At 39.1% G+C, this 14,684-nt stretch overlaps 1 protein-coding gene across 3 annotated transcripts in view; it reads left to right on the plus strand.

Annotated features, from left to right (window-relative positions):
• The first annotated feature begins 5,213 nt into the window (after positions 1 to 5,213).
• The window catches only part of MYB (MYB proto-oncogene, transcription factor), a 557,504-nt gene continuing 548,033 nt past the window's right edge, over positions 5,214 to 14,684 (plus strand). The window contains exon 1 of one of the 3 annotated variants that reach the window (XM_044076310.1): positions 5,214 to 5,358. In XM_044076310.1, coding sequence (XP_043932245.1) covers positions 5,333 to 5,358 — 26 coding nt within the window. In that variant the 5' untranslated portion in view covers positions 5,214 to 5,332. The remainder of the gene's footprint in view (positions 5,359 to 14,684) is intronic. The other 2 variants (XM_044076317.1, XM_044076323.1) reach the window with 2 other exon arrangements.

Here is a 14,684-nt window from a genome sequence, read left to right on the forward strand (position 1 = left end):
ACTATAGAACTCCCTGTCTTTTTCCCAGAATTCTCTAACAACGCAGAATATACTTTGCATCAATTGGACGTACATAGACAACTGCGTTTTTATTTGAATAGAACCGCTCAAACGCGGAAATCAAATCAATTGTTTGTTTCCTTTGCAGTGAACAAATTGGGTCAACCAGTAACAAAAACCTCCATATCTAAATGGATTAAAGATTGTATCATTTTTATTTATTCACAGGCTAACAAAGACCTTCCCTTTCCAGTCAAGGCTCATTCTACCAGGGCAATGGCTACTTCCGTAGCTTTTCACTCCAAGTTATCAATAGATGATATTGGGTTGGGAGGGTGGCCTAATGGTTAAGGTGTTTGCCTTACAAACACAAGGTGCAGGGTTTGAGTCTCACAAGGGATAATTGGCTAGGCTTAAAATGGCTCGCAAGGGCAGTTATCATAGGTTCATAGGTTAGTACTAAGCTATTTGTGCTGCGGCAACCTGGACTTCTCCGCACACTTTTATTTCTCATTACAAATTGGATGTGGTTTCTCGAGGCAGAGCTTCCTTTGGTTCCACAGTTCTCAGGAGTGTGTTCCAATGAGCCACCCGGGATGTAGGTGCTAGGGACGCTGTCCCATATGTTGTGAATGTAGGCGAGATAGGATCCCATTACATCTTTTAGTTATGTACTTACCATAACTTCGGATGTATGGGATCCATCTCACCTACATTCATAAGTACCCACCCTCCTTCCCCCTTCCATTCGGATTTAGAGGAGCTGTAGTCTCTTTTTCTTGGAGATCTTTCTTGAAGAACTTTAGTTGGTTATAGTGACTACTAGTTTTTCTGTGTTTGCATGGGTGTATGAAAGCGAACAAACAAGATCTGGGGAAGCAGGTGTAGTGCATCCTGGGATAGGGAGTAGCCCAGCCAATGAGAGACTTCGTGCTAGTGTATTAGTTGCCGAGTCGGAGCCGATGGATCGGCTCCGAACCCATATGTTGTGAATGTAGGCGAGATGGATCCCATACATCCGAAGTTATGGTAAGTACATAACTAAAAGTTTTGGCTAGTGATAGTGAAGGAGTTAAAGTTGAATGAGGTAGTTTTAGAGGGAGTAAATACCATTAGTTTGGTTTTAGAGGCATTTAATGCAAGGTGGTTTATTTTCATCCATTGCTCATTGGTTGAAAAAGCTTCTTGAGTAAGTTTTAGGAGTACAGGGGTAGATGTGGCAGAGCAGATGATAGTTGAATCATCTGCATATTGGATGATATTTGAGAAAGGAATAGAGTTCTGGAAATCATTTATAAATATATTAAAAAGAAGAGGACCTAATATGGATCCTTGGGGAACTCCGGTTGGGGTATTAAGAAATGAGGAGGTGGCCTTTTTCCATTTTACTGCTTGATATTGGTTAGATAAGTAGCCGGAGAACCAATTCAAGGAAGAAGGGGATAGGTTAAGTTTAGAGAGTTTAGTTAAAAGCAGGCTATGAGAGATAGTATCGAAGGCTTTAGAAAGATCAAGTAGTAGGGTGGAAACAATAAGGCCAGAATCCCGGGCTTTATTAATAGTTTCAAGGAAGGAGAGAAGGGCAGTCATAGTACTGTGATTTGGCCTGAATCCATGTTGTGTGGGTGTTAGAAGCTGATTATCTAAGAGGTGTGGAAGAAGTTGTTGTATGCATTTTTCTAAGAGTTTAGAGATGGGAGACAGGATAGCAATGGGACGGAAGTTGGTAACATTATTATTGTTGCCTCCTTTATGTAATGGTATAATGAAGGCCTTTTTCCAAATTTTGGGTACTATGCATTCCTGGATTGAATGGTTAATTAGAATGCTAATGGGGTAGGTGACTGCTTCAGTGGCTAGACTGAGAAAATAAGCAGGGATATTATCTGGAGCATTGGAGCATGGCTTCAATTTCTGGAGGAGTTTTTTTATAGTAAAAGTGGGAATTGGTTTTAATGAGAAGGGAGGACACTGGGAAGTGTGGGAAGTAGGGGAAGGGGATGGAGAGGGGTGAGTGATAGTTGAAGAAGGGGTGAAGGATTGTGAGTTAGTGGGGGAGAGTGAAGGAGTGGTGGAAGAACAGGGAAGAGTAATGGTAGAGGAGGGAGGAGGTGATGTGGAGGTTGTGGTGGTATTAGAGAAAGATGAAGTAAGTTTAGAAATAGAGTCAATGAAAAAAAGTGTTAAATTGGGTTGCTAAGTCAGTGTCAGTAGCATTAGGGTCAGGGAAGGCGGTGTCTAGTTTGCCGGGGTTAAGGAGAGTGGAGATACCTTTCCAGAATTTCTGAGGGTTAGTTTTGTTGTTGTTTTGTAGTGTGGAGAAAAAGTTTTGTCTGTCGGAAATGATGAGTTTTGTTACTTTATTTAGAAGTGTTTTGTATTCAAGAAGGGTGAGGGGGGGCCTATTTTTTAGGTAATGAGCCCAGGCTTTATCTCTTTGCCTCATAATAGTTAGTGTGTTTTTAGTAAGCCAAGCGGCTGTTTTAGTTTTTATTCTCTTTGTCCTTATGGGAGCATGGTAGTCTAGAATTTTTAGGAATGAGGTGTTAAAGTGAGCAACTGCGTTGTCGAGAGGTAATGTTTTTAGACAGTTCCAGTTTATAGCTTTTAGGGAGTTAGTGAAGGATGTTGTGTTAAAGTTTTTTTGGTTACGTATGGTAATATAGTTGTGGGAACGATGTAAGGATAAATGGAGTCGGTATGTAAAGATGGGAAGATGGTCACTAAGAGGATCAGGAAGAGTGATTATTGTTTCATTACTGATGTTGGTGGAGAGCCAGGAGAGGATGTGTTCAAGAGTAGAAATATTATCCCCTGGGGGGATGTAGAGGGAAGCTATACATATGTGCTTATGTTTCTTAATTTGAAGTATTGCAAGGAGTAGTTTGGCGTTATTAAAGGGTGGGGTAGGCTTATTATAGGGAGTGACTGACTGATAAGGAGGATGAGTATATGAGTGCTACTCCTCCCCCTTTTTTGTGGGATCTATCTTTTCTAATGATAGAGTAATTTGGTGGTATAATTTCAGAGTCTTTTATGTGGGGTTTTAGCCAAGTTTCTGAGATGGATAGGATGTCAGGTTTATTATGATTTATCCAGGCATGGAGGTTTGGGATTTTATTAACTATACTCTGAGAATTTAAAGAAGTAAGGAATATGGACTTGTCTGTATTTGTTCGCACAGTTTTGTGCTTTTTGAGTGTTGAAGTTTCTAAAGAGATGTTCAGAAAAGAATGTACTCATTTGAGTACACTGAGTACCCTAGCTACACCCTTGTGTGATGGCATCCTGGTTACAAATTACTTCAAGTTGATTTTTCTGTACGATATTGACTGTGCAGCAAATGAAAGTCTGCCTGTGGTCAAATCATCCAAAGTTAATCGACTTAATATCGTGGTGGAAATAGGTATTCATACAAGGGGCCCGGGCACTTGGAGTTGCTGTTTTTCCCCTTGTAAAAGGAGGAGAATTACATCGAAAAAAAAACACTTCTGGACAGACTTCTCTTACTTGGCTATTTATTGGAGTGTATATTGTGTACAAAGGCTACATATTTCTTATCTCATAAAAAGGGTAAGGATGGTAAACTGTAACGGCTGTACGTTTATTGGGCAAAAAGGTTATTCTCGAAATGAATCTACAGTTCAGTAAAAGATACTGACCAACACCCCCATGTCGTGCAACATATAAAAGAAAGACGGCATAGGCTTCTACATGACAACTTGACTGTTTATTGTTGTTTATAGGTTTAAGACGAATTGTTTATTTAAAAAGCGGTACTGTAACTGTAGCCAGACTTTCATTGCCATCGAAAACCATTGCGCTAGTCCATAGGAGATTACTAGCCTAACGGCTTAATAAGAGATCTTACATGCCTAGCCAATATAACCCGATTTTACCCAATGTATGGCTCATAGGGCAAGAATATGTCATGGATTTGTGCCTATGCCTTGAATATCTTGCAGACTTCCCCTCTCCATAAGGAATCTATACCAACAGGAGTGATTTTGCGAGTCAACGAAAACGTAAAATGAAAATATGCTTATTTACATCACAGCGCAGTCCACGTGTATGAAAGAAATGAACACAACTATCTACAAGTTGTCTATAGACAGTAATTTGCAGTTAATCACAAAGTTCTCTCAAGCATTATTTGAAAGGCAGCGAAGGTTCATTCAACTCTGAATAGCTCTAATTTGTATTTTGAAATAAAGGTGCCACATGCGTCCAGCTGTCCTTAGTGCCTCAGACAGGCATTACTGTTCTAAACGTAACAAGTGTTTTGAAAGACAATGTTAGTTTTGTATACTGTGCTGTCATTTGAAATTCAGTGCGTCTGTTTGCAGCCTATAGAAACTATAAATGCATGATATGTAAGTAAACTTGGAATCAAATACCTCTTTGTAACTTGCTTAACACGTGCTTTTACTGTATAAGTGGGTACTATATAGTTCTCAGCAAGTTGTGCGTTGTTCTAAAGTTTACTTAACTAAAACAAAGGCAGTCTCAGTTATGTCCGGTGTCCCTTGGCACCAACCCGGATATTTTGCTGTCATCCAAAAGCCACCGAGCTCGTCTTGTAGTAGGTAGTCACCCACCCCTCTGTAAAAGTGAAAGCAAATAGCAGCGCTCCCTGCTGTTATTGCTGCTTTACCTTGTAGACCGCATGGCTGTTCTTTTAGTTTTTTTTACTATTAGACATCTCAGTTTCTGACAGAAATCAGCTAATTGGTGCCAATAGATGTCAGAGAAGCAAAGACTGAAAAAGACATGAATTTACAAGCCACGTATTTAATCGTATTCCATCCATTTACTAACACCAAATTTCGGAAAGCAATTATAAACACAACTCATATAAATATAAGCCCGGAGCTAAGGAAAATTAGTTTTAACAAATATCGGAAGTAATTTTAAATGGTATCTCGGTTCACGAGAGCTGACCTAAGAACTTTTAAGTTAAAAAACAAAACTTCCCGAAGTCCAATGCTCAAAACAAAGGTGCCCGTTGTTAAAATAAAACTGCAACAACTAATTGCAGCTTACATTTTCTAAAAGTACACAGAGCGAGGATATCCCCACACGTACCCTACAAGTTTAGCGGGGATTACCGAGAAAAGGCGCCTTTCGTTTGCTAACATAAAACACCAATTTTCCTGCGCATGCGAATTGCTCCGGCGCCAGATTTGGCGGGCGGGGGTGGGTCTACTAGTCTTTGTTTGATGGAATCTCTGTTTACAAGGCTAGGCTTTAATCTCGACCTGTTTCCTAGTGCTGTAGAGTTACTACACTTAAACTCACTACTCGCAGCTGCTTGCACTTCTTCCGTGGTCCGATGATGGCTAGGCGGCCAAGGCAGAGGTAACCGAGCGCTATGCATGCGGGTGGGGATTATTTACTCTGAATGATTCTACACTTTCAAGTGACAGGAGAATCTAACTTTGCCAGTAGGATCAATGGCTATTTTTGAAGATTTTATATATTTATGATGACTCTGCAAACTGAACCACGGTAAAAGGAAAATTACTATAATGCACAATGTCTTATTCACTTTTGTCATTGTCCAGGAAGAGCTTATTGGAAGTTCACGTGTTGAAGACTGTTGCCAAGTTTATATAAAAGTTTATTCATTTTGCATTGCACATGCAGACGCGTGTTTTTGCTTTTAAAATGAACTCTCCGTGGTAGCTTGCAGCTGCTTTTCCATGTCCCAATTATCATTTAAAAACTAGAACCTGATTGTCATATGATGGAGATCTTAATAATTCATTGTGACAACTGTACTTTTGGGTACTTGCCATTAAATACATGTATTCCCAGGTGTGCAACAGGTTGTCTGCTGGCAGCATTAATATTTATGCAGTTGTGTCCATTGTGGTACATTAGGAATTCTTCTTATTGCTTCATTATCTTGTATTTGTGTAGTAAGTGCTGTTGACGGGGGGGGGGGGGGGGGGGGGGGTCATGTTCAAAGTTGTGAAACCTTATGCCTCGATTGTGTTTTTGCACGATATGTAATGCTGCCAAGATCGACTCTTCGTTGTAAGGCGCGCAGTTATGCGTTAGGGTCCAGGTGTGTTAGGCACGTGGACATGGGAAGTTTAATGCCCCAACGCTTAGCAGCATGGTGCCATTACCTGGCTTTTGGAAGTGAATGTCTTCACTTTTGACATGTACCCCCACCCCCCCATGCATGTGAAAATACTGTTTGACAGCAAAGCAGTCGCTACTGAGCGACTCCCAGCGGGTTGTGAGGTGTTTTAAGCAAGCGTGTATTAGTGACTTTAGTTATATCCACGTAGTTTAAATAAATGTATGTATGTGATATAAATAAATAAATATATATATATATATATATATATATATATATATATATATATATATATATATATATAAAACACACTTTTCAGTCTAGAGGCAAGGCATGTTCAGAAGACGGTGACTTTTTTTATTTTCCTTAGTTGTTAATTGGGTTAGTGGGCTAAAAGAATGGGACATTTATTTGGTTTAACAGGAGTAAGTTTAACAGGTTTTCTGAACAACTTTTTGCATAGGTGGGTCTTTCTGACACTTGCTAAATCTGATCGAGAACCAGTGCTGTTTATTAAGTGTAGTATACATGCACCAGTCTTAATACGTCCAGTCTGTAGTGGCTATGGATGGAATCGATTACTGCTCGCTTTTATGTACACACGTGTGCGTATGTGTGTGCGTTGTCTGTGTTATGTGCACATTCTCAGACATTTAAAACTAAACTGTCTGCTGTTCATATTTATTTAGTCATTTAACATGCTTTCGGTAGTTGCAGATGTTTGATTAAGAGTAATCCTGAGTGTATTTGTAAGCATGTGAAGTGAAGGTATGTGGTAAAGTGACTGATAATAAGTACAATTTGTCCTCGCTTGGGGTAGCCCCTTTGCTTATGTAGTATATGATAGTACAGAATAAAGTGATTAATTTTCTGCAGTGGCTTGATGAAAAATATTTGGCTTCTGATTTTTGTGTTCTATTGCTATATACGCTTGTCTTACAGAGGAGTGCAGTTAGAAGTTACATTTATAGGAATCTTTAATAAAATCAGACCTTTCCCAGCTGTTAAAGCAGCATGTAGAATTGCTCAAGCCTGAATAGCCTGTATTACAGGTGCAGTGTGTCTTCTGTTGTAAACTGTCCTGACAATCTGCGTTTATCTGGAGATCTTTTTCAAAGCAACTCTTGATTGTTACACTGCAACACCTGCTGCATTCATTTTCTTTTTGGAAAAAAACAAAAAAAGTACAAGGATTTAATTTTTTGAGAAAAAAATTTTACAATTGGTTTGCTCAGGTTTTTGTAGTATCTGCAAATTTATTTTATCAGTGAGGTGTACAACTCAGTAGTTGCATTGTTATGGAATTTGTGTTTGCTCATGCTTTAGGTCAAGTTTTAAGGGTTTTTACATTAAGCATTTTGTGAAAATTGAAGAATCTGTTTTTTATAGCAGTATTTTCTAGTTTGTTTGCAGTCTTCCTTGTTTAGTTGCAACGGCAGCTGCTCTTTTTTTATTTCATGAGCATAAATAATACATTTCATTTTGGGGGTATTCCTTAAATGCTTATTGCCAGAAGTGAGCTGCAGTAGTGGAGGTATTGTATATGTTTATTTTATGCACAAAGCTACTTTCTTTTGTGCATTTTAAATAAATGGCATGTAAGAGTAAGATATCTTTGTAATACTTTTGTAGATAATTCATATTCATTTCTGCTCTACCGCATTGTCAAAAAAAGAAAGGTTTTGCGTGCAGGGTTAGTCAGCGATTAAAGGCAGTACATCTTTTTACCCCACCCCCTGTAAAAATGTGGGAAGTTCACTTACTCATAACTATACTTTTCACTACTTGATGCACTACTAAGCTCTTCTAATTTCTGGTGCTACAAGCATTGCTAAGTTGCCTTCCATCACATCTGTACGCACCTCCCACATTTGTACTGGATGGGGGGGGGGGGGCAAAAAGATGCCCTGCCTTTAATCACTGACCAACATTGCACACAAATACGTTTTTGCAGAACTGTATAGCAGACATGAAAAGTCGTTATCTACAAAAGGTACTACAGTAATACCTTACATTCTATCAAATTTACTTGGCACTGTGGTAAATTAACAAAGTATGTGGAAACTCTTTTCTAGACCATGAGTTTAACCACATTACTGACTCATCCACACTAAAAGTGAGAACAATTTGTCTTTTACTACTGTCTGTAGTATCCATTTATGGATTTTGTTTTTGCATTGTAAGACATGAAACTGGGTTTCTTTACTGCACTTCTTTACTACAGTAAAGATCGCTTTTGGATTTTTATTTTGTTAGGCTGCTGTACAAAGATTTTTTTTGCGGTGCTTTGTTTTATCACATCAGTCCCTTTTGCAGAATCATAAGTAAAAAAAGTTATGTGGTTGAGCTTGACCTGCCACATCTTGGAAAGAGAAGGTTGAACTGTGCCAGCAACTTGTGCCTTACTGTTCTGAAGTACATTTTCCCCTAAATTATGCACCATGGGGTGCTTTGTTGTGGTTTTATAAGTGATATTTTCATTGTTTAACTGCCCGTATTCTGCACTTCAGGTAATTGAAGCATTCTTAACTTGGATATACTGAAATATTGCAGTCATGTAATGTCGTACGCCCAGTTAAGTCCATCTTTTCTTCCCTTGTTCATTGCACTGTATTGTGAAGATCTTTGAACATGGAATCACTGAAGCAGCCAGGAAACTGAAAGCGCATTGACACATTAACCAAAATGAAAGGAGGCACACAATTGAGGAAGCAGGTAGTTTAATTTATTTTGTAGGATAGATTGCACTCGGGATACATGTAGTTATTAGGAGACTGTTGAGGTCTTTCACTGGGAATGTAGATTGCAGGTGGTCCAAAAGATTGCTATTAAGTGGATAAGGGTTATCATAGATGGGACTTACAAACTTGATGTACTTTGAAGGGCAGTGTTATAGAAGCCTTCTGTTGTCTTACTGGAGATGGTATTGAAAATTAAGAAATGGCATGCTTGTCCACTATCAGAAAAATGAGAAAGACACTGGAACTCAAAGGTGATGTAGTCCTTTTATTGGACCAGCATATATTTTCCAATTACTCAATCTTTCAGGCTAACAGGTAGGTGCCCTTCATTCGAAATTGCTAGCCTTGATGAACGGCTTCTGTTAGCTTGAAAGCTTGAGTAATTGCAAAACCTGTGTTGGTCCAATACAACATATCACCTTAGATTTTTTTCATGTATCCTACAATAGATGCTAAGTTAAAGGAAGGTGTATATTTTACTATAAACTAAGCTAAAATGTGTTTTCTAAAACAGGTACATTAAAACAGTGGTGCATAATAGGAGATGATAGGGTTAACAGACATAATCAGTTTGTCAGTGTGTTCTTGAAATGGATTTAAGAAATTCTTGATAGGCAAGTTTTTTTGTATAATTTCTCAAAAGCATTAACATAGCTATTAATGACTGGTGACCCATTAGTAATTCTTTGTAGTATGTGGAGCTTTGGCTGTTGCAGTACAGTACAAGTTGTCATTGGCTCTACAGATAGACTTTTTTTGATATTAGAATATTAGAAACCTGTAGGTTCTATTATCACCCCACATTTTTGGATTCATTTTTTCCGTTACTGGCACTGCATTGCAGCATAAGGGAGTGTTGCTTTCCTGACCGCGCTGTCCTTCAGCTGAGATGTTACATGCATCTGAGCTACTAAGACCTCAGTTTAAGACCCTGGTACTTATTGAAAAGAGTATGGGATTTCCTAAATGCCCTGGCCATATTCCCCTAGTCAGTATGAATAAATACCATCTCAGATCTCCCCTGAAAAGAGGCCAGTGGCAAATTGGGTTTATTCTGGTCAACAAAAGATACCTTATAGTTATGTAAGTTAAAAAGTTAGAAAATGAAGTGGAGGATGCTAAATATTTTGCATCTTTGAAAGCTGTATCACACTTAGTGTTGCCACACAGATAGCTGCCAAAAACAAACTGTATCGGTGTGGACTAACAGCTTTAAAAGCTGTTCACTATGCACTTTTTTGTGAAATTTGTCATCCATGTCAATAACACATAACTGGTTATGATTGGTGAGACCTGATCATAACTCTTTGTAGTGCATGGAATCTTAATCCATCCATGTAAAACACTTGGCAGGTACTGTTGCATAGATAGCAAGAAATGAAAAAAAGTCAGCCCCAATTAAAATAAGTTACTTACAGACTGAAAGGTATAAACTAACATAGATGTAGATGAAAAGATATTTAGGGACAATTGAGAGTGAAGAAATGTCCCTTCCTTTTCACCCGACAGTAATAGCACTTAGGGTGTGTGTAACATTGAAAGCACTGTTACGGTCTGGTCTTGGACTCCAGAAGCCCGTAATAAATCTTTTTTCTGATTTTGGAGCATACTCATCATGTATTGTGCACTACAGAAGTTTTACACACACTCTTGTCTTTCTTGTTTAACCAATATGAAGCTTCTGCCCATCATTTAACAAAAATCTAAGGTAACTAATCTGTGTACTAAGAGAGTAAGGGAAGATGTTTCACTGTTAACCCTTTTTCAGGTGTGATAATTTTGTGTGTGTGTGTGTGTGTGTGTGTGTGTGTGTGTGTGTGTGTGTGTGTGTGTGTGTATACACATATGGATCTACCTCAGTAGGTCAACATATTACAATGTTGACAGCAAGAAAGTCGACCGCAAAAGGTCATCGGAAATACCAACAGTAAACTATGAATGCTTGAGTAAAATCCTCTCTCTGCATGCATCAAGCAGAAAACAAAATAACATCATTTTTTGCAGAGGTAAGTCCCCCTTGTGGGGGTGCAGGTCATGCCCCCTGCTAATTTGGTATACTAACTCCAAGATTATACAATCCCAAGGGAAAAGGAATATCACCTCACCTGGGGATTGTCTATCTGTTACAACTGTTGACCTTTTGCATTCAACTTTCTTGCTGTCAACATTCTGGTGTGCCAACCTAGTGAACATTTTATAGGTGAGTGTGTATTATATGTAGTAGTTTTGTGTGGTTTACTATCATAATTTCGAATCCAACTCCGTTGACTGCACTATGTTCGAACACGGAAAGTCGAACACGACAATGTCGAACTTCAAAAGCAAGCCTGGGAACGGTTTTAACATGGGTGGAGATAGGGGTGAGGTTTGTAGTTCGGCAATAGTAGTGAACACTTATCTCAACCCATGTTAAAAGCGTTCCTAGGCTTGCTTTTGAAGTTAGACTTTCTGTGTTCGAACATAGTGCGGTCGACACAGTTGGATTCGAAATTATGATAGTAAACCGTTTTGTGTAGTTGTACATTGGCAGTATAATGTAATGATTTAGGTATCTGGACTAGCAGTGCCTTGTGAGGGAGATGGTGCAGACAAAAATAAGAGGATAATCAGGTACGTTCTGCAAAATTAAAGAAACTTACCTGATTATCCTTTTATTTTGTCTGTCCCGGCTCTCCTGAATGTAAAAAGTCTTCCGCTTTTCTTTTTTTATTTTCAGTTAAAAAAAAAACAAAAAAAGCAACGGAGATCTTCCTTTCTCCGTTGCTACCTCTGCACAGCACTGATGTACTGCAAAGTGTGGAAACACAAGTCCCATACGCATGCGCAGTACATCAGAAAAAGCCCCAGGATACTGGAAAACTGCGGAAGGGTAGCACAGAGGCATTATACAACGAGATTATTTAAGAAAAGTAAGTATTTTTTTCTTAAATATGAATGTATAATAGCAGTAACCCATGGCTGGGTGTGGGAAATGCTGGATTTACCCACGGTTGGCTTTGCCCTCATGACCAAAGCACACCAACCATGGGTAAGTCCAGCATTGCCCACACCCAGCCATAGGTTATTGTTTAACTTTTTTCTTAAATAATGTTTTTGTTTAACGATGGTGTGGTGCTGTTCCCCCTTTTTTCCCTGTATCATGGGGCTTTCTTCATGTACGGCGCATGTGTATGGAAATTACGTTCCCACACTTATGCAGTACATCAGTGCTTTGGAAAGGAACGGAAAGGAAGTAATGGAGAAACAAAGATCTCCTTTTTTTTTTTGTTTTTTAAATAAAAATAAAAATCAAATCTGGACAGTTCAGATGTGCAAGAGAGACAGAGCAGAGAAAACACAAGATAATCTGGTACATTTCTTTAATTTTGCATAATGTACCTGATTTTCCTTGTGTTTTATCTGCCCCATCTCTCTCGTACCTGTTCATATTTCAAAGTTTATGTATTTTTAATTAAGAAAACTGGAAAGCTCTGTAGCATGTATTAATAGAAGAAAGTCCGGGCAACTGGACTTTTTATATTGGTATATGCTTGATTTTACAGTAGGCATGCTGGTTTGGTATATGCCTGATTTTACAACAGGTTTGGCTGACCAATCAGCATGCACATTTTTGAATGCCGATGGCCAGTCATTTTATAATCATCAGTAACTGCTGGATTATTACATGCTACTACAAGGAGCTTTGACTTGCTGCTCTTGGCATTTATTACAAGAGCGACTCTCTTTGAAGATGTGATTACTTGCACCTTGGATAGAAAGCAGGTGAGACAATTTCTGTAAGGGATTCTAAAACATTAGCAACCTTATTTTCTTTTGGCAAATAGGATATTATAAGCAAGGTAACTGTCCTTGTCAGTGTTCTACCCATGTTTCAGAAACTCCAAGGATGACTTAAAAAGCAGGAGCCTGCTGTGTATTTGAAGGGATTTATTCCATGCATGTTTGGCATGTATTTCAAGTCTTTTATTACCAATAGCCTTTGGTCAGTTATCATTTGTGGATTTAAAGGATATTCATTTCCCAGCGGTACCATGATTGGGATGAATGCCAGCTGAATGTAACAGTTTAATGGACACATGCTGCCTGAAGTTGGCTCTTAACTGTGTTTGTTTGATATTCAGGATTTTGTTTTGGAAAATTAATACAGTGTTAGGCTAGCAGGCACTTTGATTTGTGTATAGAGCTCATTGAAATACACTTTCAAGGAACTTTGATTTTAGTAGAACAAGATTCCTCTGAATGGACATTGAAAGCAAAACTGGTGCACGTAAGATGTTCTTTGCAAAGAATATTGAAAAAAATACCCATAGGGCACACAGTTTTGGAGAGGTAATTGATAAACAGATACACAGTATAGTAGAAACTAGGATAGGAAATGATCAGTTCAACTTCAAATCAGGATGCAGGACAACCGAATTGATGTTTGCACTGAGACAGATACTTGAGAAGAAGCTGGAAATGAGGAAAGAGTCCAACAGGCATTCCTGGACTTGGAGAAAGTATATGACAAGGTCCCAAGAAAGCTAATTTGGGCAGTCCAGCAGTAGTTCGAAGTCCCAGACACACTGATAGAATAGGTGGAAGCTGTATACAAGGACCCAGTGGCTCAAGTACAAACAGTGTTCAGTCTTACAGAGTGGTTCCCAGTGGGAGTGGTTGTGCATCAAGGTTCAGCTCTGAGCTCACTGCTTTCATACCAGTGATGGACTACATTTAACAAACAGGTCGGGGGAACAGGTTAACAAAGTTGCTGAATGAGAATGATGTGGCATTGCAGGTAGAATCTGAGCAAGAACTTCATTAAAGGGTTGAGAAATACAGTGCAAAACTGAAGGCACATAGGATGAAACTGAGTACAGAGAAGACAGTTGCGTTGGCATCAAATGGAGGAAAATCAGAATAAGCTGAAAATTGAGATAGAAGGCAAAACAGTGGAACAGGTTAACAGCTTCAGGTATCTGGGAGGGATGGTTGAGGAGAAGGGAAGTCTGAATGAGGAGGTTAAACTAGAATCAGAGGTGCTGGAGCCAACTGGCACAGAGAGTCAGGGGTAGTGTATGACAGAAGAGCACCAAAAAGCTGAAACGTAAGGCGTATAGAAAAGTGGTGCAACAAGTACCTCTGTATAGTACCGAAACCAAGGCAGTAAAGACAAAGCATTTGAGGAAACTAGAGATGATGGAGATGAAGGCTTGAGATGGGTGATAAAATGCACACTGTGGGACAGATTAAATAAGGACACAAGAGCAGAAGTCAGAGTAGCTCCAGTCTCAGAAAACTTATAAGAGAACAAATTACTGTGGTTCGGGTACATGTGCAGGAAAGTAGAAGACAATCTAGTGAAGAAGAATTGTGGCAGACTGGAAGAAGACAAGCGAAAACGAGGGCATCCAGGAAAGAGGTGGATGGATTGTGTGCGAGAAGGTTTGTGACAGTCTGGTATGAGTGTCAGAGAAGGTAGCAGAGTGACATTGAATAGGGAGAGATAGTGACAAGTGACATGACATCCCAACCCCATGTAGAAAATGGGGGAAAAGGGGTTGATGATGATAATGGTGGCCCAAAGGAGCAACTGGGGGAATGTAGGCAGGTATGACAAGTTGGATTATTATCTGATGTTGCTGCATGATCAGACATCTTTGTGGGAAAGTTGAGGTTTTGAAAATATAACTCCACGTAGCTTAGTTAGGAAGTGTGGCTAGGCCAGATGTGGTATACTTGGGATGAATCATTCAGGCCTGTATGCCAATCATTTTATTTATTTATTTTTAATTGTCAGTGGCTCAACATATAGCACAGTTGACTTTGGTGCTGGAACAGCAGTAGGCTGTAGGTTCCAGTCCCACTCCATGTTA

This window comes from Protopterus annectens, chromosome 1.part1 (assembly GCF_019279795.1).
Source record: "Protopterus annectens isolate FY-2018-M chromosome 1.part1, PAN1.0, whole genome shotgun sequence".
Taxonomy (NCBI): Eukaryota; Metazoa; Chordata; order Ceratodontiformes; family Protopteridae; genus Protopterus; species Protopterus annectens.